The sequence below is a fragment of the Oncorhynchus clarkii genome, chromosome 8, assembly GCF_045791955.1.
Source record: "Oncorhynchus clarkii lewisi isolate Uvic-CL-2024 chromosome 8, UVic_Ocla_1.0, whole genome shotgun sequence".
In the NCBI taxonomy this organism is placed as follows: domain Eukaryota; kingdom Metazoa; phylum Chordata; class Actinopteri; order Salmoniformes; family Salmonidae; genus Oncorhynchus; species Oncorhynchus clarkii.
In genome coordinates this window covers 1288644-1315473 of record NC_092154.1, presented here as the reverse complement: position 1 = coordinate 1315473, position 26830 = coordinate 1288644, and the positions used below count along the sequence as shown (strand labels likewise).

Here is a 26830-nt window from a genome sequence, read left to right as displayed (position 1 = left end):
TGTGTGTGTGTGTGTGTGTGTGTGGGTGTGAGGACAGTGTGTGTGTGGGTGTGAGGATAGTGTGTGTGTGTGTGTGTGAGGACAGTGTGTGTGTGTGTGTGTGAGGACAGTGTGTGTGTGAGGACAGTGTGTGTGTGAGGACAGTGTGTGTGTGTGTATGGACAGTGTGTGTGTATGGACAGTGTGTGTGTGTGGACAGTGTGTGTGTGGACAGTGTGTGTGTGGACAGTGTGTGTGAGGACAGTGTGTGTGAGGACAGTGTGTGTGTGTGTGAGGACAGTGTGTGTGTGAGGACAGTGTGTGTGAAGACAGTGTGTGTGTGTATGGACAGTGTGTGTGTGTGGACAGTGTGTGTGTTGACAGTGTGTGTGAGGACAGTGTGTGAATGGACAGTGTGTGTGTGTGAGGACAGTGTGTGTGAGGACAGTGTATGTGTGTATGGACAGTGTGTGTGTGTGTGTGGACAGTGTGTGTGAGGACAGTGTGTGTGAGGACAGTGTGTGTGTGTGTGTGTATGGACAGTGTGTGTATGGACAGTGTGTGTGTGTGTGTGGACAGTGTGTGTATGGACAGTGTGTGTGTGTGTGTGGACAGTGTGTGTGAGGACAGTGTGTGTGTGTGTGTGTGTGTGTGTGTAACAGTGTATCTCCTCCATAGGCGAATGTCATCGTTGATGTGGGAGGTGCGTTATATTGAACACAACGCTCAAACCTTTAATGAAACTGGAGCCTTCATCGTTAAAACGGCCAAGTTCGTCTCTGACCTCATGCTCAGCTTCATCAAGTAAGACTCTACTGTTACTATATATATTATACACTGACAAATAACTATAGTTATAACTGTTATTGATAGTACCACTACAGTTAATTCGGAAAGTATTCAGACCTCTTGACTTTTCCCACAAAAAGGTTAGGTACAGCCTTATTCTAAAATGGATTCAATAGTTTTTTCCCCCCTCATCAATCAACACACAACCCCATAATGACAAAGCAAAACAAGTTAGCTAATTTATTAAATATTAAAAACTGAAATATTACATTTACGTAAGTATTCACACCCTTTTCTCCCTACTTTGTTGTAGCACCTTTAGCAGCTATTATAGCTTAAAGTCTTCTTGGGTTTGGGGACACACCTACTCATTCAAGGGTTTATCTTTATTTTTACTATTTTGTACATTGTTGAATAATAGTGAAGACATATGGAAATGTAGTAACCAAAAAAGTGTTAAACAAATCAAAATATATTTCAGATTTGAGATTCTTCAAAGTAGCCACCCTAGCCACCTTGCACACTCTTGGCATTCTCTCTCTTCATGAGGAATAGTTTTCCAACAGTCTTGAAGGAGTTCCCACATATGCTGAACACTTTTTGGCTGCTTTTCCTTCACTCTGCGATCCAACTCATACCAAACCATTTCAATTGGGTTGAGGTCAGGGGATTGTGGAGGCCAGGTCATCTGATGCAGCGCTCCATCACTCTCCTTTTTGGTCAAATAGCCCTTATACAGCCTGTAAGTGTGTTGGGTCATTGTCCTGTTGAAAAACTAATGATAGTCCCACCAAGCTCAAACCAGCTGTAGTAGTCATACTGGTTAAGTGTACCTTGAATTATAAATAAATCACAGACAGTGTCACCAGCAAAGCACCATCACACCTCCTCCTCCATGCTTCACGGTGGGAATGAAACATGCAGAGATCATCCATTCACCTTCTCTGCGTCTCACAAAGACACAGCGGTTAGAACCAAAAATCTCTAATTTGAATTTCATCAGACCAAAGGACAGATTTCCACCGGTCTAATGTCCATTGCTCGTTTTTCTTGGCCGAAGCAAGTCTATTCTTCTTATTAGTGTCCTTTAGTAGTGGTTTCTTTGCAGCAATTTCACCATGAAGGCCTGATTCACATAGTCTCCTCTGAACAGTTGATGTCAAGATGTGTCTTTGATATAGAGCCAAAAATATTATCCACACATCTTCGTGTTGTTGTTTGTTTAGTTTAGTGTGTTCCAATTTTCATCTCTCTCTCTCTCTCTCTCTCTCTCTCTCTCTCTCTCTCTCTCTCTCTCTCTCTCTCTCTCTCTCTCTCTCTCATATCTTTCCCCATCTCTCTATTTAATCTATTTCTCTCTCATCTCTTTCCTTCCTTCCTTCTCTCTCTCTCTCTCTCTCTCTCTCTCTCTCATCTCTTCCTCTCGTTCACCACCTCCCTCTCTCCCTCATCTCTCTCTCTCTCTCTCTCTCTCTCTCTCATCTCTTCCTCTCGTTCACCACCTCCCTCTCTCCCTCATCTCTCTCTCTCTCTCTCTATCTCTCTTTCTATCCCAGGGACCCCACTATGACGGACATTATTCCTCTCTACAACACCATGAAGAAGACTGCTTTCTCTGACACCGAGGATGAGGTGTGTCTTTATCTTTTTTACTTTGTTATGTGTAAACACTAACAGTAGTAGAAACAGAAATAGTATCCTATATGTTCCTATATGTTGATGTTGTGTTTCCATGGTGATGTAGGATGATGAAGATGAGGATGAAGATACGGACACTCCTGGAACGTCCACACGAAACAGGAAGGTAACACACCTCATCACACCTCTGATAAGTCTGAAATTGAGTTATACTGTTAGCACTGAGGCTCTGATTAGCCTTAACCTTTAGTTATACAGTTAGCACTGAGGCTCTGATTAGCCTGAACCTGAATTATACTGTTACCACTGAGGCTCTGATTAGCCTGAACCTGAGTTATACTGCTACCACTGAGGCCCTGATTAGCCTGAACCTGAGTTATACTGTTACCACTGAGGCTCTGATTAGCCTGAACCTGAGTTATACTGTTACCACTGAGGCTCTGATTAGCCTGAACCTGAGTTATACTGTTACCACTGAGGCTCTGATTAGCCTGAACCTGAGTTATACTGTTACCACTGAGGCTCTGATTAGCCTGAACCTGAGTTATACTGTTACCACTGAGGCTCTGATTAGCCTGAACCTGAGTTATACTGTTAGCACTGAGGCTCTGATTAGCCTGAACCTGAGTTATACTGTTACCACTGAGGCCCTGATTAGCCTGAACCTGAGTTATACTGCTACCACTGAGGCTCTGATTAGCCTGAACCTGAGTTATACTGTTACCACTGAGGCTCTGATTAGCCTGAACCTGAGTTATACTGCTACCACTGAGGCTCTGATTAGCCTGAACCTGAGTTATACTGTTACCACTGAGGCTCTGATTAGCCTGAACCTGAGTTATACTGTTACCACTGAGGCTCTGATTAGCCTGAACCTGAGTTATACTGTTACCACTGAGGCTCTGATTAGCCTGAACCTGAGTTATACTGTTACCACTGAGGCTCTGATTAGCCTGAACCTGAGTTATACTGTTAGCACTGAGGCTCTGATTAGCCTGAACCTGAGTTATACTGTTACCACTGAGGCTCTGATTAGCCTGAACCTGAGTTATACTGCTACCACTGAGGCTCTGATTAGCCTGAACCTGAGTTATACTGCTACCACTGAGGCTCTGATTAGCCTGAACCTGAGTTATACTGTTACCACTGAGGCTCTGATTAGCCTGAACCTGAGTTATACTGTTACCACTGAGGCTCTGATTAGCCTGAACCTGAGTTATACTGTTAGCACTGAGGCTCTGATTAGCCTGAACCTGAGTTATACTGCTACCACTGAGGCTCTGATTAGCCTGAACCTGAGTTATACTGTTACCACTGAGGCTCTGATTAGCCTCCCAGTAAAGCAATAACAAACAATCAAGAATTCCAGAAAAGCGATGAAAATACCCAACATTAACATATGTAGCCTTAGAAACAAGGTTCATAAAATCACTAACTTGCAACTGAAAACATTGATATACTATATACAGTGCCTTGCGAAAGTATTCGGCCCCCTTGAACTTTGCGACCTTTTGCCACATTTCAGGCTTCAAACATACAGATATAAAACTGTATTTTTTGTGAAGAATCAACAACAAGTGGGACACAATCATGAAGTGGAACGACATTTATTGGATATTTCAAACTTTTTTAACAAATCAAAAACTGAAAAATTGGGCGTGCAAAATTATTCAGCCCCCTTAAGTTAATACTTTGTAGCGCCACCTTTTGCTGCGATTACAGCTGTAAGTCGCTTGGGGTATGTCTCTATCAGTTTTGCACATCGAGAGACTGACATTTTTTCCCATTCCTCCTTGCAAAACAGCTCGAGCTCAGAGAGGTTGGATGGAGAGCATTTGTGAACAGCAGTTTTCAGTTCTTTCCACAGATTCTCGATTGGATTCAGGTCTGGACTTTGACTTGGCCATTCTAACACCTGGATATGTTTATTTTTGAACCATTCCATTGTAGATTTTGCGTTATGTTTTGGATCATTGTCTTGTTGGAAGACAAATCTCCGTCCCAGTCTCAGGTCTTTTGCAGACTCCATCAGGTTTTCTTCCAGAATGGTCCTGTATTTGGTTCCATCCATCTTCCCATCAATTTTAACCATCTTCCCTGTCCCTGCTGAAGAAAAGCAGGCCCAAACCATGATGCTGCCACCACCATGTTTGACAGTGGGGATGGTGTGTTCAGCTGTGTTGCTTTTACACTAAACATAATGTTTTGCATTGTTGCCAAAAAGTTCAATTTTGGTTTCATCAGACCAGATCACCTTCTTCCACATGTTTGGTGTGTCTCCCAGGTGGCTTGTGGCAAACTTTAAACGACACTTTTTATGGATATCTTTAAGAAATGGCTTTCTTCTTGCCACTCTTCCATAAAGGCCAGATTTGTGCAATATACTTTGATTGTTGTCCTATGGACAGAGTCTCCCACCTCAGCTGTAGATCTCTGCAGTTCATCCAGAGTGATCATGGGCCTCTTGGCTGCATCTCTGTTCAGTCTTCTCCTTGTATGAGCTGAAAGTTTAGAGGGACGGCCAGGTCTTGGTAGATTTGCAGTGGTCTGATACTCCTTCCATTTCAATATTATCGCTTGCACAGTGCTCCTTGGGATGTTTAAAGCTTGGGAAATATTTTTGTATCCAAATTCGGCTTTAAACTTCTTCACAACAGTATCTCGGACCTGCCTGGTGTGTTCCTTGTTCTTCATGATGCTCTCTGCACTTTTAACGGACCTCTGAGACTATCACAGTGCAGATGCATTTATACGGAGACTTGATTACACACAGGTGGATTGTATTTATCATCATTAGTCATTTAGGTCAACATTGGATCATTCAGAGATCTTCACTGAACTTCTGGAGAGAGTTTGCTGCACTGAAAGTAAAGGGGCTGAATAATTTTGCACGCCCAATTTTTCAGTTTTTGATTTGTTAAAAAAGTTTGAAATATCCAATAAATGTCGTTCCACTTCATGATTGTGTCCCACTTGTTGTTGCTTCTTCACAAAAAAATACAGTTTTATATCTTTATGTTTGAAGCCTGAAATGTGGCAAAAGGTTGCAAAGTTCAAGGGGGCCGAATACTTTCGCAAGGCACTGTAGATGAATGTCTCTAAAACTCACTTAGATAATACATTTGATGATACAGCAATACATGGTTTCAACATATTCAGAAGAGACAGGAATAGGAATGGTGGAGGTGTAGCCGTTTATATTCGGAACCATATTCCTGCAAAGCTTAGAGAGGATTTCATTACTACTGTTGAAGTAATATGGCTAAAGGTTCATCTGCCTCACCTAAAGCTCATTCTGATGGAAGCTGCTATAGACCACCAAGTGTTAACAGTCAGTATCTGGATAATATGTGTGAAATGCTTGATAATGTATGTGATATCAACAGAGAGGTTTATTTTCTGGGTGATATAAATATTGACTGGCTTTCATCAAGCTTCCCACTCAAGAGAACTTCAAACTTTAGTCAACCTACCAGGGTAGTTACAAACACTACAGGAATGAAATCATCAACATGTATTGATCACATCTTTACTAATCACATCTTTACTTACTTCATCTAAAGCAGTATCCAGGTCCATCAGATGTAGTGATCATAATATAGTAGCCATATCTAGGAAAACCAAAGACTAGACCTAAAATAGTCTAGAAGAGGTCAGACAAAAGGTTTTGTATTGGATTCCAATGTTGAAGATGTGAAACATATTTGTTGGTCTGATGTAATGAGGAACATCCTGCACTTTAAGCATTTCTGAAATTGATTCTTCCGGTTACTGACAGGCATGCACCCATAAAGAAACTGTCTGTTAAAATGGCCCCCACGGATAAATGATTAAATAACAAACTGTATGGTTGAGAGGGATGAGGCTAAGGGAATGGCAAATAAGTCTGACAACACAGAAGATTGGCAAACAGTGTCATAATCATGTCATAATATGTCATAACCGTATCATAATATGTCATAACCGTATCATAATATGACATAACCGTATCACAATATGTCATAACTGTATCACAACATGTCATAACCGTATCATAACATGTCATAACCGTATCACAATATGTCATAACCGTATCACAATATGTCATAACTGTATCACAACATGTCATAACTGTATCACAACATGTCATAACCGTATCATAATATGTCATAACCGTATCACAATATGTCATAACTGTATCACAACATGTCATAACTGTATCATAACATGTCATAACCGTATCATAATATGTCATAACCGTATCACAATATGACATAACCGTATCACAATATGTCATAACTGTATCACAACATGTCATAACTGTATCATAACATGTCATAACCGTATCATAATATGTCATAACCGTATCACAATATGTCATAACTGTATCACAACATGTCATAACCGTATCACAACATGTCATAACCGTATCATAATATGTCATAACCGTATCACAATATGTCATAACCGTATCACAATATGACATTACAGCTGACACAATTTGGCATAACCTGTCATAGTATGTCATAACCTGTCATAGTATGTCATAACCTGTCATAGTATGTCATAACCTGTCATGACCCGTATATCGTGTTATTTTATGGCTGGTTATGACAACTATATAAGAGTATCAAATATATTCAAATACATTTTTTTTCATACTCCTGAAATCAGCAACAGAGCATTGCGGTAGGTGCATGTCGGACATCAATATGTGCGCAATTACAATGATAATTGAACATGATTAATTAAAAAAAATATATATATAATATAAACATACTGTTGACAGTATGGTGTAACATTCCTATGGTGTAACATTCCTATGGTGTAATAGAATGTTTTGCCTTGTGTGGTTTTGTGTGTTTTGACACTCTCATGTAGGTGTCATAACCAGCCATAAAAAATTGCAATATAGGTTTAAATATATTTGTCATGACACTGTTATTCATGACCATATTATAACAGGTTATGGCAAGTTTATGTTCGCTGTTATAGCATATTATGACATGGTTATGACCATATTATAACAGGTTATATGCAAGTTTATGTTCGCTGTTATAGCATATTATGACATGGTTATGACCATGTCATAACTTGTTATGATGCTGGGTGTCAAGTGAAGTGTTACCAACTTAGGCATGACATGCAAACAACAAATGCTGAGCCTTCACATTCATGCACAACGAACCAAATAATGAAAGACTGTAGCTTTGAATTCCACAATGTTTGTGGACGAGGTGAAACAATTATTGCTATCTGTAAATAAGACAAACCACCTGGAACCGAAAACCTGAATAAATTGTGACTCCTGTTTGCCACATCTTCAATATAAGCCTAAGAGTGTGCCCTCAGGGCTGGAGGGAGGTAAAGGTTATTCCACTGCCCAGAAATACACTACATGACCAAAATAATATGGACACCAGCTTATCAAACATCTTATTCCAAAATCATGGGCATTAATATGGAGTTGGTTCCCTCTTTGCTGCTATAACAGCCTCCACTCTTCTGGGAAGGCTTTAATATGGAGTTGGTCCCCTCTTTGCTGCTATAACAGCCTCCGCTCTTCTGGGAAGGCTTTCCACTAGATGTTGTAACATTGCTACAGGGACTTGCTTCCATTCAGCCACAAGAGCATTAGTGAGGTCGGGGCACTGATGTTGGGCGATTAGGCCTGGCTCGTAGTCGGTGTTCCAATTCATCCCAAAGGTGTTCGATGGGGTTGAGGTCAGGGCTCTTTGCAGGCCATTCAATTTCTTCCACATCGATCTCAACAAACCACTTCTGTATGGACCTTGCTTTGTACACAGGGGCATTGTCATGCTGAAACAGGAAAGGGCCTTACCCAAACTGTTGCCACAAAGTTGGAGGCAAAGAATAGTCTAGAATGTAATTGTATGCTGTAGCATTAAGGTTTCCCTTCACTGAAACTAAGGGCCTGAACCATGAAAAACTGCACCAGACAATTATTTCTCCTCCACCAAACTTTACACTTGGCACTATGCATTGTGGAAGGTAGTGTTCTCCTGGCATCCGCTAAACCCATATTTGTCTGTTGGACTGCCAGATGGTGAAGCGTGATTCATCACTCCAGAGAACGCATTTCCACTGCTCCAGAGTCCAATGGCAGCGAGTTTTACACCACTCCAGCCGATACTTGGCAATGCGCATGGTGATTTTAGGCTTGTGTGCGGTTTCTCGGCCACGGAAACCCATTTCCTGAAACTCCCAACAAGCAGTTATTATGCTGACGTTGCTTCCAGAGGCAGTTTGGAATGCTGTAGAGAGTGTTACAACGGTTGACAGATGATTTGTACGTGCTACACGCTTTGGCACTCGGACGGTCCCGTTCTGTTTCAGCACTCGGCGGTCCCGTTCTGTTTCAGCACTCGGCGGTCCCGTTCTGTTTCAGCACTCTGCGGTCCCGTTCTGTTTCAGCACTCTGCGGTCCCGTTCTGTTTCAGCACTCTGCGGTCCCGTTCTGTTTCAGCACTCGGCGGTACCGTTCTGTTTCAGCACTCTGTGGTCCCGTTCTGTTTCAGCACTCGGCGGTCCCGTTCTGTTTCAGCACTCGGCGGTCCCGTTCTGTTTCAGCACTCGGCGGTCTCGTTCTGTTTCAGCACTCGGCGGTACCGTTCTGTTTCAGCACTCTGTGGTCCCGTTCTGTTTCAGCACTCTGCGGTCCCGTTCTGTTTCAGCACTCGGCGGTCCCGCACTCTGCGGTCCCGTTCTGTTTCAGCACTCGGCGGTCCCGTTCTGTTTCAGCACTCGGCGGTCCCGTTCTGTTTCAGCACTCGGCGGTCCCGTTCTGTTTCAGCACTCGGCGGTCCCGTTCTGTTTCAGCACTCTGCGGTCCCGTTCTGTTTCAGCACTCTGCGGTTCCGTTCTGTTTCAGCACTCGGCCCGTTCTGTTTCAGCACTCTGCGGTACCGTTCTGTTTCAGCACTCTGCGGTCCCGTTCTGTTTCAGCACTCTGCGGTCCCGTTCTGTTTCAGCACTCTGCGGTCCCGTTCTGTTTCAGCACTCGGCGGTCCCGTTCTGTTTCAGCACTCTGCGGTCCCGTTCTGTTTCAGCACTCTGCGGTTCCGTTCTGTTTCAGCACTCTGCGGTCCCGTTCTGTTTCAGCACTCGGCGGTCCTGTTCTGTTTCAGCACTTTGCGGTCCCGTTCTGTTTCAGCACTCTGCGGTCCCGTTCTGTTTCAGCACTCTGTGGTCCCGTTCTGTTTCAGCACTCTGTGGTCCTGTTCTGTTTCAGCACTCTGTGGTCCCGTTCTGTTTCAGCACTCTGCGGTCCCGTTCTGTTTCAGCACTCGGCGGTACCGTTCTGTTTCAGCACTCTGCGGTCCCGTTCTGTTTCAGCACTCGGCGGCGGTACTCGGCGGTCCCGTTCTGTTTCAGCACTCTGCGGTCCCGTTCTGTTTCAGCACTCTGTGGTCCCGTTCTGTTTCAGCACTCGGCGGTCCCGTTCTGTTTCAGCACTCTGCGGTCCCGTTCTGTTTCAGCAGCACTCTGTGGTCCCGTTCTCGCACTCTGCGGTCCCGTTCTGTTTCAGCACTCTGCGGTCCCGTTCTGTTTCAGCACTCGGCGGTCCCGTTCTGTTTCAGCACTGTTTCAGCACTCTGCGGTCCCGTTCTGTTTCAGCACTCGGCGGTCCCGTTCTGTTTCAGCACTCTGCGGTCCCGTTCTGTTTCAGCACTCGGCGGTCCCGTTCTGTTTCAGCACTCTGCGGTCCCGTTCTGTTTCAGCACTCGGCGGTCCCGTTCTGTTTCAGCACTCTGCGGTACCGTTCTGTTTCAGCACTCTGCGGTCCCGTTCTGTTTCAGCACTCTGCGGTCCCGTTCTGTTTCAGCACTCTGCGGTCCCGTTCTGTTTCAGCACTCGGCGGTCCCTTTCTGTTTCAGCACTCGGCGGTCCCGTTCTGTTTCAGCACTCTGCGGTCCCGTTCTGTTTCAGCACTCTGCGGTACCGTTCTGTTTCAGCACTCTGCGGTCCCGTTCTGTTTTAGCACTCGGCGGTCCCGTTCTGTTTCAGCACTCTGCGGTCCCGTTCTGTTTCAGCACTCTGCGGTTCCGTTCTGTTTCAGCACTCTGCGGTCCCGTTCTGTTTCAGCACTCGGCGGTCCTGTTCTGTTTCAGCACTTTGCGGTCCCGTTCTGTTTCAGCACTCTGCGGTCCCGTTCTGTTTCAGCACTCTGTGGTCCCGTTCTGTTTCAGCACTCTGTGGTCCTGTTCTGTTTCAGCACTCTGTGGTCCCGTTCTGTTTCAGCACTCTGCGGTCCCGTTCTGTTTCAGCACTCGGCGGTACCGTTCTGTTTCAGCACTCTGCGGTCCCGTTCTGTTTCAGCACTCGGCGGTCCCGTTCTGTTTCAGCACTCGGCGGTCCCGTTCTGTTTCAGCACTCTGCGGTCCCGTTCTGTTTCAGCACTCTGTGGTCCCGTTCTGTTTCAGCACTCGGCGGTCCCGTTCTGTTTCAGCACTCTGCGGTCCCGTTCTGTTTCAGCACTCTGCGGTTCCGTTCTGTTTCAGCACTCTGTGGTCCCGTTCTGTTTCAGCACTCTGCGGTCCCGTTCTGTTTCAGCACTCGGCGGTACCGTTCTGTTTCAGCACTCTGCGGTCCCGTTCTGTTTCAGCACTCGGCGGTCCCGTTCTGTTTCAGCACTCGGCGGTCCCGTTCTGTTTCAGCACTCTGCGGTCCCGTTCTGTTTCAGCACTCTGCGGTACCGTTCTGTTTCAGCACTCTGCGGTCCCGTTCTGTTTCAGCACTCTGCGGTCCCGTTCTGTTTCAGCACTCGGCGGTCCCGTTCTGTTTCAGCACTCTGCGGTCCCGTTCTGTTTCAGCACTCGGCGGTCCCGTTCTGTTTCAGCACTCTGCGGTACCGTTCTGTTTCAGCACTCTGCGGTCCCGTTCTGTTTCAGCACTCTGCGGTCCCGTTCTGTTTCAGCACTCTGCGGTCCCGTTCTGTTTCAGCACTCGGCGGTCCCTTTCTGTTTCAGCACTCGGCGGTCCCGTTCTGTTTCAGCACTCTGCGGTACCGTTCTGTTTCAGCACTCTGCGGTCCCGTTCTGTTTTAGCACTCGGCGGTCCCGTTCTGTTTCAGCACTCGGCGGTCCCGTTCTGTTTCAGCACTCTGCGGTCCCGTTCTGTTTCAGCACTCTGCGGTCCCGTTCTGTTTCAGCACTCTGCGGTCCCGTTCTGTTTCAGCACTCTGCGGTCCCGTTCTGTTTCAGCATTCGGCGGTCCCGTTCTGTGAGTTTGTGTGGCCTACCACTTCATGTCTAAGCCTCTGTTGCTCCTAGATGTTTCCACTTCACAATAACAGTACTTACAGTTGACCGGGACAAGTCTAGCAGGGCAAAAGTTTGACAAACTGACTTGTTGGAAAGGTGACATCCTATGACGGTGCCACATTGAAAGTCACTGAGCTCTTCAGTAAGGCCATTCTACTGCCAATGCTTGTCTATGGAGATTGCATAGCTGTGTGCCCTATTTATACACCTGTCAGCAACGTGTGTAGCTGAAATAGCCAAATCCACTAATTTGAAGGGGTGACCACCTCATTTTGTATAAACAGTGCCTTCGGAAAGTATTCAGACCCCTTGACTTCTTTCCACATTTTGTTATGTTACAGCCTTATTCTAAAATTGATTAAATCAAATAAAAATCTCAGCGTTCTGCACACAGTACCCCATAATGACAAAGCAAAAACAGGTTTTTTGAAATGTTTGTAAATGTATAAAAAAAAATGTTTTTTAAATACCGTATTTACCTAAGTATTCAGCCCTTTTGCTATGAGAATCATAATTGAGCACATCCTGTTTCCATTGATCATCCTAGAGATGTTTCTACAACTTGATTGGAGTCCACCTGTTGTAAATTCAATTGATTGGACATGATTTGGAAAGGCACACACCTGTCTATATAAGGTCCCACAGTTGACAGTGAATGTCAGAGCAAAAACCAAGCCATGAGGTTGAAGGAATTGTCCTTAGAGCTACGAGGCAGGATTGTTTCGAAACCTGGCACCATCTCTACAGTGAAGCATGGTGGTGGCAGCATCATGCTGTGGGGATGTTTTTCAGCGACAGGGACTGGGGGACTAGTCAGGATCGAGGTAAAGATGAACGGCGCAAAGTACAGAGAGATCCTTGAACCCGATCGAACATCTCTGGACCTGAAAATAGCTGTGCAGCAACACTCCCCATCCAACCTGACAGAGCTTGAGAGGATCTGCAGAGAAAAATGGGAGAAAATCCCCAAATACAGGTGTGCCAAGCTTGTAGCGTCATACCCAAAAATACTTGAGGCTGTAATCACTGCCAAATGTGCTTCCACAAAGTACAGAGTAAAGGGTCTGAATACTTATGTAAATGTGATTGTTCATTTTTGTTTTACAATTATAAATGTGCAGAAAATTATGGCGTATTGTGTGTAGGGGAAAAATGAATTCATACATTTTAGAATAAGGTTGTAATCTGGAACAATTCAAGGGGTCTGAATAGTTTCCAAATACACTGTATGTGATATGTGACTATTTTAAGATTAATGCACTAGATTCACTCTAGATGGGAGTTTCTGCTGAATGGATCAATTGTAATGGATATGTATATTTATGTACAGAAATGTCCTTGTTTTGTCCATTAAACTAACATCAAGTTGATCAGAAATGCAGTGGAGACATTGTTAATGTTGTAAATGACTATTGTAGCTGGAAACGGCTGATTTTTAATGGAATATCTATATAGGCGAACAGAGGCCCATTATCAGCAACCATCACTCCTGTGTTCCAATGGCACGTTTTATTAGCTAATCCAAGTTTATCATTTTAAAAGGATAATTGATCATTAGAAAACTCTTTTGCAATTATGTTAGCACAGCTGAAAACTGTTGTGCTGATTAAAAGAAGCAATAAAACTGACCTTCTTTAGACTAGTTGAGTATCTTGAGCATCAGCATTTGTGGGTTTGATTACAGGCTCAAAATGGCCAGAAACAAAGACATTTCTTCTGAAACTCGTCAGTCTATTCTTGTTCTGATGAATGAAGGCTATTTCATGTGAGAAATTGCCATGAAACTGAGGATCTCGTACAACGCTGTGTACTACTCCCTTCACAGGACAGCGCAAACTGGCTCTAACCAGAATAGAAAGAAGAGTGGGAGGCTCCGGTGCACACTGAGCAAGAGGACAAGTACAATAAAGTGTCTAGTTTGAGAAACAGACACCTCTCAAGTCCTCAACTGGCAGCTTCATTAAATAGTACCCGCAAAACACCCGTCTCAACGTCAGCAGTGAAGGGGCGACTCCGGGATGCTGGCCTTCTAGACAGAGTTGCAAAGAAAAGGCCATATCTCAGACTGGCCAATAAAAAGAAAAGATTAAGATGGGCGAAAGAGCACAGACACTGGACAGAGGAAGAAGGTAAAAAAGTGTTATGGACAGACAAATCTAAGTTTGAGGATCATTGAAGAACATTGAAGAAGAACATTGGTTGACGCCATCTGTCAATCATGGTGGAGGCAATGTGATGGTCTGGGGGTGCTTTGGTGATGGTAAAGTGGGAGATTTGTACAGGGTGAAAGGGATCTTGAAGAAGGAAGGCTATCACTCCATTTTGCAACGCCATGCCATACCCTCTGGACGGTGCTTTATTGGAGCCAATTTCCTCCTACAACAGGACAATGACCCAAAGCACAGCTCCAAACTATGCAATAACTCTTTAGGGAAGAAGCAGTCAGCTGGTGTTCTGTCTATAATGGAGTGGCCAGCACAGTCACCAGATCTCAACCCTATTGAGCTGTTGTGGGAGCAGCTTGACCGTAAGACGTGCACATCAAGCCAATCCAATTTGTGGGAGGTGCTTCAGGAAGCATGGGGTGAAATCTCTTCAGATTACCTCAACACATTGACAACTAGAATGCCAAAGGTCTGCAAGGCTGTAATTGCTGCAAATGGAGGATTCTTTGACTAAAACAAAGTTTGAAGGACACAATTATTCTTTAAAAATAAAAATCATTATTTATAACTTTTTCAACGTCGTGCCTATATTTCCTATTCATTTTGCTACTCATTTCGTGTATGTTTTCATGGAAAACAAGGACATTTCTAAGTGACCCCAAACGTTTGAACGGTCGTGTATATTATGTATTTTATTTGTTGTTTCCTGTTTGGACCCCAGGAAGAGTAGCCTCAGCTAATTGGAGATGCTGATAAATACATAGCTGTGCTGATGATATGATGTGTATTAGGGTCGTGGCGTTGGTCTGCAGCAGCTGCAGCGTGGCGGTGTAAGGCGAGGCCGGCCCTTAGACCCCCAGGCCTGGAGGGGGCGCAGCAAGGAGCTGATAGACCTGCTCTTCCAGTGTGAAGACTCAGAACCGTTCAGACAACCTGTCGACCTGGAACAGTACCCCGTAAATACCTGTCTCACTTCTTTACATACCTGTCTCACCTCTTTACATACATGTCTCACCTCTTTACATACCTGTCTCACCTCTTTACATACCTGTCTCACCTCTTTACATACCTGTCTCACCTCTTTACATACCTGTCTCACCTCTTTACATACCTGTCTCACCTCTTTACATACCTGTCTCACTTCTTTACATACCTGTCTCGCCTCTTTAAATACCTGTCTCACCTCTTTACATACCTGTCTCACTTCTTTACATACCTGTCTCACCACTTTACATACCTGTCTCACTTATTTACATACCTGTCTCACCTCTTTACATACCTGTCTCACCTCTTTACATACCTGTCTCACCTCTTTGCATACCTGTCTCACCTCTTTACATACCTGTCTCACCACTTTACATACCTGTCTCACCTCTTTACATACCTGTCTCACCTCTTTACATACCTGTCTCGCCTCTTTACATACCTGTCTCACCTCTTTACATACCTGTCTCACCTCTTTACATACCTGTCTCACCTCTCTGATCAACTGTCTCACCTCTCTGATCAACTGTCTCACCTCTTTACATACCTGTCTCCCCTCTACTCAACTGTCTCACCTCTTTACATACCTGTCTCCCCTCTACTCAACTGTCTCACCTCTTCAAATGCCTGTCTCACCTCTCTGATCAACTGTCTCACCTCTTTACATACCTGTCTCACCTCTTTACATACCTGTCTCCCCTCTACTCAACTGTCTCAAGTCTTTAAATGCCTGTCTCACCTCTCTGATCAACGGTCTATCTGACTGTCTACTCGTCTATCTGCCTCTTACCTGTCTCTCCCACCTCACCTACAGTATCTACCTAGTTTGACTGTCTATTAGGGCTGGGCATTGCCAGGGACCTCATGACACAATGTTGTCATGATGCTTAGGTGCGATACAATATGTATTCTCATGATTATATACGTATTGTGTTTCGGTACTGGGATTCCAAACATATTTACTCACTAAAAGTCTCCTTCAATAAGGAGCATGAGAAAACGAGTTTTGATCAGTCATGGAAATAAAAGTGCTGAAAACATGTTAAAAAGAAGGAGAATATAGGAAAATACCAGCATTTTGGTACATCCGATTAGCTCTAAATAATGCTACCTAGCAACAACAACTATATATATATATATATATATATATATATTCAGGGCATTCGGAAAGTATTCAGACCCTTTGACTTTTTACACCTATCACGTTACAGCCTTATTCTGAAATTGAATAAATAAAACAAATTCTCAGCAACCTACACACAATACCCCATAATGACATCACAATACCCCATAATGACGTCACAATACCCCATAATGACATCACAATACCCCATAATGACGTCACAATACCCCATAATGACATCACAATACCCCATAATGACATCACAATACCACATAATGACATCACCATACCCCATAATGACATCACCATACCCCATAATGACATCACCATACCCCATAATGACATCACAATACCCCATAATGACATCACAATACCACATAATGACATCACCATACCCCATAATGACATCACCATACCCCATAATGACATCACCATACCCCATAATGACATCACCATACCCCATAATGACATCACAATACCCCATAATGACATCACAATACCCCATAATGACATCACCATACCCCATAATGACGTCACAATACCCCATAATGACATCACAATACCCCATAATGACATCACAATACCCCATAATGACATCACCATACCCCATAATGACATCACAATACCCCATAATGACATCACCATACCCCATAATGACATCACAATACCCCATAATGACATCACAATACCCCATAATGACATCACAATACCCCATAATGACATCACCATACCCCATAATGACATCACAATACCACATAATGGCATCACAATACCCCATAATGACATCACAATACCCCATAATGACATCACAATACCACATAATGACATCACCATACCCCATAATGACATCACAATACCCCATAATGACATCACCATACCCCATAATGACATCACAATACCACATAATGACATCACAATACCCCATAATGACATCACAATACCCCATAATGACATCACAATACCACATAATGACATCACCATACCCCATAATGACATCACAATACCACATAATGACATCACAATACCCCATAATGACATCACAATACCCCATAATGACATCACCATACCCCATAATGACAAAGCGAAAACAGGATTTTGCACATTTTTGCAGATTTATTTAAAATTAAAACATACATTATTTACGTAAGTATTCAGACCCTTTGCTATGAGAGTTGAAATTGAACTCAGGTGCTTCCTGTTTCCATTGATCATCCTTGAGATGTTTCTACAATTTGATTGGAGTCCACCTGTGGTAAATTCAATTGATTGGACATGATTTGGAAAAGCACACACCTGTTTATAGAAGGTCCCACAGTTGACAGTGCTGTCAACAGTGGCCTCCGTCATTCTTAAATTGAAGAAGTTTGGAACCCCCAAGACTCTTCCTAGAGCTGGCCGCCCGGTTAAACTGAGCAATCGAGGAGGGCCTTGGTCAGGGTGGTGACCAAGAACCCGATGGTCACTCTGAGATAGCTCCAGAGTTCCTCTGTGGAGATGGGAGAACATTCCAGAAGGACAACCACCTCTGCAGCACTCCACCAATCAGGCCTTTATGGTAGAGTGGCCAGACGGAAGACACTCCTCAGTAATATACATGACAGCCCGCTTGGAGTTTGCCAAAAGGCACCTAAAGACTCTCAGACCATGAGAAACAGGATTCTCTGGTCTGATGAAACCATAACTCAACTCTTTGGCCTGAATGCCAAGCGTCACATCTGGAGGAAACCTGGCACCATCCCTACAGTGAAGCATGGTGGTGGCAGCGTCACATCTGGAGGAAACCTGGCACCATCCCTACAGTGAAGCATGGTGGTGGCAGCATCATGTCTGGAGGACACCTGGCACCATCCCTACAGTGAAGCATGGTGGTGGCAGCATCATGCTGTGGAGATTTTTTTCAGTGGCAGGGACTGGGAGACTAGTCAGGATCAAGGTTAAGATGAACAGAGCAAAGTACAGAGAGATTCTTGATACAAACCTGCTTGAGGGCACTCAGGACCTCAGACTGGGACGAAGGTTCACCTTCCAACAGGACAACGACCCAAAGCACACAGCCAAGCCAAATACAGTGGTGCCAAGCTTGTAGCGTCAATCAAACTCCAGGCTGCAATCGCTGCCAAAGGTGCTTCAACAAGGTACTGAGTAAAGGGTCTGAATACTCATGTAAATGTGATATTTTTTAAAATAAATGAGCAAAAAAAAATGTTAAGATATTTTAACTTTGTCATTATGGGGTATTGTGTGTAGATTGATGAGGGAAAAAAACTATTTAAGCAATTTTAGAAAAGGCTGTAAACCTAACAAGGCATGAAGGCATTGTTTATATATATATATATATATATATTTTACAAAGCAGTACTTTGAGTCAAAGTATCGATATGATATCGTCCAAAATAATATGTAGCTGTTATCGCACCTGGCTGTCTGTCCATCTCTGTCTCTCAAGCGGCCTGTCTGTCTCTAACCTGTCTGTCTCTAACCTGTCTGTCTGTCTCTAACCTGGTCTGACAATCTATCTCTCTCTCTTCCATGTCTGTCTCTAACCTGTCTGTCTGTCTCTAACCTGTCTGTCTGTCTCTAACCTGTCTGTCTGTCTCTAACCTGTCTGTCTATCTCTAACCTGTCTGTCTGTCTCTAACCTGTCTGTCTGTCTCTAACCTGTCTGTCTCTCTGTCTGTCTCTAACCTGTCTGTCTGTCTCTAACCTGTCTGTCTGTCTCTAACTGTCTCTAACCTGTCTGTCTGTCTGTCTCTCTGTCTGTCTCTAACCTGTCTGTCTCTAACCCGTCTGTCTGTCTGTCTGTCTCTAACCTGTCTGTCTGTATAACCTGGTATGTCTCTAACCTGTCTGTCTCTAACCTGTCTGTCTGTCTCTAACCTGTCTGTCTGTCTCTAACCTGTCTGTCTCTAACCTGTCTGTCTGTCTGTCTGTCTCTAACCTGTCTGTCTCTAACCTGTCTGTCTGTCTCTAACCTGGTCTGACAATCTATCTCTCTCTCTTCCATGTCTGTCTCTAACCTGTCTGTCTGTCTCTAACCTGTCTGTCTGTCTCTAACCTGTCTTTCTGTCTGTCTCTAACCTGTCTGTCTCTAACCTGTCTGTCTGTCTATAACCTGTCTGTCTGTCTCTAACCTGTCTGTCTCTAACCTGTCTGTCTGTCTCTAACCTGTCTGTCTGTCTCTAACCTGTCTGTCTCTCTGTCTGTCTCTAACCTGTCTGTCTGTCTCTAACCTGTCTGTCTGTCTCTAACCTGTCTGTCTGTCTCTCTGTCTTTCTGTCTGTCTCTAACCTGTCTGTCTCTAAACCTGTCTGTCTGTCTAACCTGTCTGTCTGTCTGTCTGTCTCTAACCTGTCTGTCTGTCTCTAACCTGTCTGTCTGTCTCTAACCTGTCTGTCTGTCTCTAACCTGTCTGTTTCTAACCTGTCTGTCTGTCTCTAACCTGTATGTCTGTCTCTAACCTGGCTGTCTGTCTCTAACCTGTCTGTCTGTCTCTAACCTGTCTGTTTCTAACATGTCTGTCTATCTCTAACCTGTCTGTCTGTCTCTAACCCGTCTGTCTGTCTCTAACCTGTCTGTCTCTAACCTGTCTGTCTGTCTCTAACCTGTCTGTCTGTCTCTAACCTGTCTGTCTCTAACCTGTCTGTCTGTCTCTAACCTGGTCTGACAATCTATCTCTCTCTCTACCATGTCTGTCTCTAACCTGGTCTGTCTCTAACCTGTCTGTCTGTCTCTAAACTGTCTGTCTGTCTGTACAACCTGGTCTGACAATCTATCTCTCTCTCTTCCATGTCTGTCTCTAACCTGTCTGTCTGTCTCTAACCTGGTCTGTCTCTCAAGCAGTCTGTCTGTCTCTAACCTGTCTGTCTGTACAACCTGGTCTGACTAACCTGTCTGTCTACAACCTGGTCTCTCTATCTCTCTCTCTTCCATGTCTGTCTCTAACCTGTCTGTCTGTCTCTAACCTGGTCTGTCTCTCAAGCAGTCTGTCTGTCTCTAACCTGTCTGTCTGTACAACCTGGTCTGACAATCTATCTCTCTCTCTTCCATGTCTGTCTCTAACCTGTCTGTCTGTCTCTAACATGTCTGTCTGTCTCTAACCTGTCTGTCTGTACAACCTGGTCTGACAATATATCTCTCTCTCTAACCTGTCTGTCTCTAACCTATCTCTCTGTCTCTAACCTGTCTGCCTGTCTCTAACCTGGTCTGTCTGTCTCTAACCTGTCTGTCTGTACAACCTGGTCTGACAATCTATCTCTCTCTCTCTAACCTGTCTGTCTCTAACCTGTCTGTCTGTCTCTAACATGTCTGTCTCTAACCTGTCTGTCTGTCTCTAACCTGTCTGTCTGTCTCTAACCTGGTCTGTCTCTAACCTGTCTGTCTGTCTCTAACCCGTCTGTCTGTCTCTAACCTGGTCTGTCTCTAACCTGTCTGTCTGTACAACCTGGTATGACAATCTACCTCTCTCTCTTTCATGTATGTCTCTAACCTGTCTGTCTGTATAACCTGGTCTGTCTCTAACTGTCTGTCTGTCTGTCTGTCTGTCTGTCTCTAACCTGTCTGTCTGTATAACCTGGTATGTCTCTAACCTGTCTGTCTGTCTGTCTCTAACCTGTCTGTCTGTATAACCTGGTCTGTCTCTAACCTGTCTGTCTGTATAACCTGGTCTGTCTCTGACCTGTCTGTCTGTCTCTAACCTGTCTGTCTGTCTCTAACCTGTCTGTCTGTCTCTAACCTGTCTGTCTGTATAACCTGGTCTGTCTCTGACCTGTCTGTCTGTCTCTAACCTGTCTGTCTGTATAACCTGGTCTGTCTCTAACCTGTCTGTCTGTATAACCTGGTCTGTCCACCTGACCCTCAGGACTATCTGGACATCGTGGACACCCCCATGGACTTTGGGACGGTGAGGGGGATGCTAAGATCGGGGGAGTACACCTCTCCCCTGGAACTCTACCAGGACGTACGGCTCATCTTCAGCAACTCTAAAGCTTACACACCCAGCAAGAAGTCCCGGGTGAGACGCGCTGTTACACTTACTATTCATTATTATGTGTTAATACACTTACTATTCATATTTATAACATGTTAATACACTTACTATTCATATTTATAACATGTTAATACACTCGTATTCATGTTCATAACAAGGTAATACACTCAAATTGATGTTCATAACGTGATACACCCTTTTCATTTCTATAACATGTTAATACACTCTTATTCATGTTATTAACCTGTTAATACACTCTTATTCATGTTATTAACCTGTTAATACACTATTATCATGTTATTAACATGTTAATACACTCTTATCATGTTATTAACCTGTTAACACACTCTTATCATGTTATTAACCTGTTAATACACTCGTATTCATGTTATTAACCTGTTAATACACTCTTATTCATGTTATTAACATGTTAATACACTCTTATTCATGTTATTAACATGTTAATACACTATTATCATGTTATTAACCTGTTAATACACTCTTATTCATGTTATTAACATGTTAATACACTCTTATTCATGTTATTAACCTGTTTATACACTCTTATCATGTTATTAACCTGTGAATATACTCTTATTTATGTGTAGATCTACAGTATGAGTCTCCGTCTGTCTGCATTGTTTGAGGAACATGTCAACTCCATCCTGGCTGACTACAAAGCCAGCCATGGACAGACGGACAGAAAGACGAGACATAGAGCAGACAGACAGACCAGACACGTGGCGGACAGACAAACCGACAGACAGACCAGACACGTGGCGGAAAGACAAACCGACAGACAGACCAGACACGTGGTGGACAGACAAACCGACAGACAGACCAGACACGTGGTGGAAAGACAAACCGAAAGACAGACCAGACACGTGGTGGACAGACAAACCGACAGACAGACCAGACACATGGTGGACAGACAAACTGACAGACAAACCAGACACATGGTGGACAGACAAACCGACAGACAGACAAGACACGTGGCGGCCAGACAAACCGACAGACAGACACGACAAGCTATGAAGAGGAGGAGGAGTGACTCTCCCTCCAGCAGCGCTGCCTCAAGGTACCTGATTGGCTAACCTGACCTAGAATCAGAGTGTTAGAGCCTTGTGATTGGTTAACCTGACCTAGCATCAGAGTGTTAGAGCCTTGTGATTGGTTAACCTGTCCTAGCATTAGAGTGTTAGAGCCTTGTGATTGGTTAACCTGACCTAGCATCAGAGTGTTAGAGCCTTGTGATTGGTTAACCTGACCTAGCATCAGAGTGTTAGAGCCTTGTGATTGGTTAATCTGACCTAGCATCAGTGTGTTAGAGCCTTGTGATTGGTTAACTTCTTATGGGCAGGTGGGACAGTAGCCACCTGGCCAACATCCGGTGAAATTGCAGAGCGCGAAATTCAAACTACAGAATTATAAATATTAAACTTTCATAAAATCACAAGTGTAATGCATCAAAATAAAGCTTAACTTCTTGTTAATCCAGCCGCCGTGTCAGATTTCAAAAAGGCTCTACGGCGAAAGCACACCATTTGATTACCTGAGGACAGCGCTTTGCATACAAAACCATGAAAAACATATTTCAACCAGGCTGGTACAACACGAAAGTCAGAAATAGCGATATAATAAATGCCTTACCTTTGAAGATCTTCTTCTGTTGGCACTCCAAAAGGTCCCAGTTACATCACAATTGGTCCTTTGTTCAATAAGGTCCTTCTTTATATCCATAAAAACTCAGTTCAGCTGGCGCGCTTCAATAACCCACCCAGTTTCCCTCCATCAAAATGCATACAAAATGAATCCCAAACGTTACTAATAAACTCATCCAAACGACATTTATAATCAAACCTTAGGTACCCTAATACGTAAATAAACTATACAATTTAAGATGAAGAATCGTTATTGTCTTTACCAGAGAAAAATACCAAAGAACGCGCTCTCTTCCACACGCTTGGAAACACTACAGCCAAATTGGGAGCTACCTAGAAAAACTACAATTTCTGGCTCATTTTTCCAAAAAACTCCTGAAACTCTTTTAAAGGCTGTTGACATCTAGTGGAAGCCCTAGGAACTGCAATCTGAGAGGATTTTGCCTTATAATAAAAGTGACAGCCATTGAAAACAGTGGTAGGCTGAAATTAATTTTTTTGGGGATGGTTTGTCCTCAGGTTTTCACCTGCCATATCAGTTATGTTATACTCACAGACATTATTTGAACAGTTTTAGAAACTACAGTGTTTTCTATCCAAATCTACCAATTATATGCATATCCTAGCTTCTGGGCCTGAGTAGCAGGCAGTTTACTTTGGGAACGCTTTTCATCCGGACGTGAAAATACTGCCCCCTACCCAAGAGAGGTTAATCTGACCTAGCATCAGAGTGTTAGCACCTTGTGATTGGTTAACCTGACCTAGTATCAGACTGTTAGATCCTTGTGATTGGTTAACCTGACCGAGCATCAGAGTGTTAGAGCCTTGTGATTGGTCTTTGTGATCTTAACGTTCTATCTCCCTCCTTTAGCCCAGAGAGGAAGAAGCGTGTGTCATCGAGGGGTGTATCCAGACTAGATTCCTTGTCCCCACCCATGGCTCCAGCTGCAGCCCCACAGCGCCCCCCCTCCTTGAGACAGACCCTCCCCATTCGACAGCCCCTCCCCCTCCTCAATGGGAAGGCAGAACAACAGAACCCCGGACGAACACGCAGCGCCAGGACACAAACACCCTCCACAGCAGACATGCACAGCACTGCAGGTGAGGAGTACACACACACACACACACACACACACACACACACACACACACACACACACACACACACACACACACACACACACACACACACACGCACACCACACACACACACACACACCTACAGACACACACACACACACGCACATCTACACACACACACACACACCTACAGACACACACACACACACACACACCTACAGACACACACACACACACACACACACACACACACACACACACACACACACACACAACTACACCTACAGACACACACACACACACCTACAGACACACACACACCTACAGACACACACACACACACACACAGACACATACACACACCTACAGACACACACAAACAGACAAACACACACAACACCTACAGACAGACACAGACACACACATAGACAGAAACACACACACACCTACAGACACACCCACAGACACACACACACACGCATACCTACAGACACACACACACACACACATACATGACATACCCCCTCACCCTCTACAACATACATGACAGACTCAACAACATACATGACAGACACTCTACAACATACATGACAGACCCCCCTCACCCTCTACAACATACATGACAGACCCCCTCACACTCAACAACATACAGGACAGACCCCCCTCACCCTATATAACATAAATGACAGACCCCCCTCACACTCTACAACATACATGACAGAACCCCCTTACTCTCTAGAATATACATGACAGACCCCCCCCCTCACCCTCTACAACATAAGTGACAGACCCCCCCTCACACTCTATAACATACATGACAGACCCCCCTCACCCTCTACAACATACATGACAGACCCCCTCACGCTCTACAACATACATGCTCTACAACATACATGACAGACCCCCCTTACCCTCTACAACATACATGACAGACCCCCCCCCCCTTACCCTCTACAACATACATGACAGACCCCCTCACGCTCTACAACATACATGACAGACCCCCCTCACCCTCTACAACATACATGACAGACCCCCCTCACCCTCTACAACATACATGACAGACCCCCCCCCCCCCCTTACCCTCTACAACATACATGACAGACCCCCCCTACCCTCTACAACATACATGACAGACCCCCCCTCACGCTCTACAACATACATGACAGAACCCCCCCCCCCCCCTTACCCTCTACAACATACATGACAGACCCCCCCTACCCTCTACAACATACATGACAGACCCCCCCTTTACCCTCTACAACATACATGACAGACCCCCCCTCACGCTCTACAACATACATGACAGAACCCCCTCACCCTCTACAACATACATGACAGAACCCCCTTACCCTCTACAACATACAGGACAGACCCCCCTCACCCTCTACAACATACATGACAGAACCCCCTTACTCTCTACAACATACATGACAGACCCCCTCACCCTCTATAACATACACGACAGACCCCCTCACCCTCTATAACATACATGACAGACCCCCTCACCCTCTATAATATACATGACAGACCCCCTCACCCTCTACAACATACATGACAGACCCCCCCCTCACCCTCTACAACATATAGGACAGACCCCCCTCACCCTCTACAACATACATGACAGACCCCCCTCACCCTCTACAACATACATGACAGACCCCCCTCACCCTCTACAACATACATGACAGACCCCCCCCCCCTCACCCTCTACAACATACATGACAGACCACTTCACCCTCTATAACATGCATGACAGACCCCCCCCTCACCCTCTACAACATACATGACAGACCCTCACCCTCTACAACATACATGACAGACCCACCTCAACCTCTACAACATACAGGACAGACCTCGTCACCCTCTACAACATACATGACAGACCCCGTCACCCTCTACAACATACAGGACAGATCCCGTCACCCTCTACAACATACATGACAGACCCCGTCACCCTCTACAACATACATGACAGACCCCGTCACCCTCTACAACATACAGGACAGACCCCCCTCACCCTCTACAACATACAGGACAGACCCCCTGAACCTCTACAACATACATGACAGACCCCCCCTCATCCTCTACAACATACATGACAGACCCCCCCTCACCCTCTACAACATACATGACAGACCCCGTCACCCTCTACAACATACATGACACCCCCCCTCACGCTCTACAACATACCCGACAGACCCCGTCCTCACCCTCTACAACATACAGGACAGACCCCCCTCACCCTCTACAACATACAGGACAGACCCCCCTCACCCTCTACAACATACAGGACAGACCCCCCTCACCCTCTACAACATACAGGACAGACCCCCCTCACCCTCTACAACATACAGGACAGACCCCCTTCACCCTCTACAACATATAGGACAGACCCCCCTCAACCTCTACAACATACATGACAGACCCCCCTCACGCTCTACAACATACCCGACAGACCCCCTCCTCACCCTCTACAACATACAGGACAGACCCCCCTCACCCTCTACAACATACAGGACAGACCCCCCTCACCCTCTACAACATACAGGACAGACCCCCCTCACCCTCTACAACATACAGGACAGACCCCCCTCACCCTCTACAACATACAGGACAGACCCCCCTCACCCTCTACAACATACAGGACAGACCCCCCTCACCCTCTACAACATATAGGACAGACCCCCCTCACCCTCTACAACATATAGGACAGACCCCCCTCACCCTCTACAACATACAGGACAGACCCCCCTCACCCTCTACAACATATAGGGAAGACCCCCCTCACCCTCTCTAACATACAGGACAGACCCCCCTCACCCTCTACAACATACAGGACAGACCCCCCCTCACCCTCTCCAACATACAGGACAGACCCCCCTCACCCTCTGCAACATACAGGACAGACCCCCCTCACCCTCTACAACATACAGGACAGACCCCCCTCACCCTCTACAACATACAGGACAGACCCCCCTCACCCTCTGCAACATACAGGACAGACCCCCCTCACCCTCTACAACATACAGGACAGACCCCCCTCACCCTCTCCAACATACAGGACAGACCCCCCTCACCCTCTACAACATACAGGACAGACCCCCCTCACCCTCTATAACATACAGGACAGACCCCCCTCACCCTCAACAACATATAGG

The 26830-nt window shown here is 45.0% G+C and overlaps 1 protein-coding gene across 2 annotated transcripts in view; it reads left to right on the top strand.

Moving 5' to 3' along the window:
- Positions 1–26830, top strand: part of LOC139414868 (pleckstrin homology domain interacting protein) — a 103805-nt gene that overhangs the window by 74162 nt on the left and 2813 nt on the right. For both annotated transcript variants that reach the window (XM_071162457.1, XM_071162456.1), the window contains exons 33-39: positions 658–783; positions 2325–2400; positions 2513–2572; positions 14626–14790; positions 20800–20952; positions 21537–22006; positions 23461–23690. In XM_071162457.1, coding sequence (XP_071018558.1) covers positions 658–783; positions 2325–2400; positions 2513–2572; positions 14626–14790; positions 20800–20952; positions 21537–22006; positions 23461–23690 — 1280 coding nt within the window. The remainder of the gene's footprint in view (positions 1–657; positions 784–2324; positions 2401–2512; positions 2573–14625; positions 14791–20799; positions 20953–21536; positions 22007–23460; positions 23691–26830) is intronic.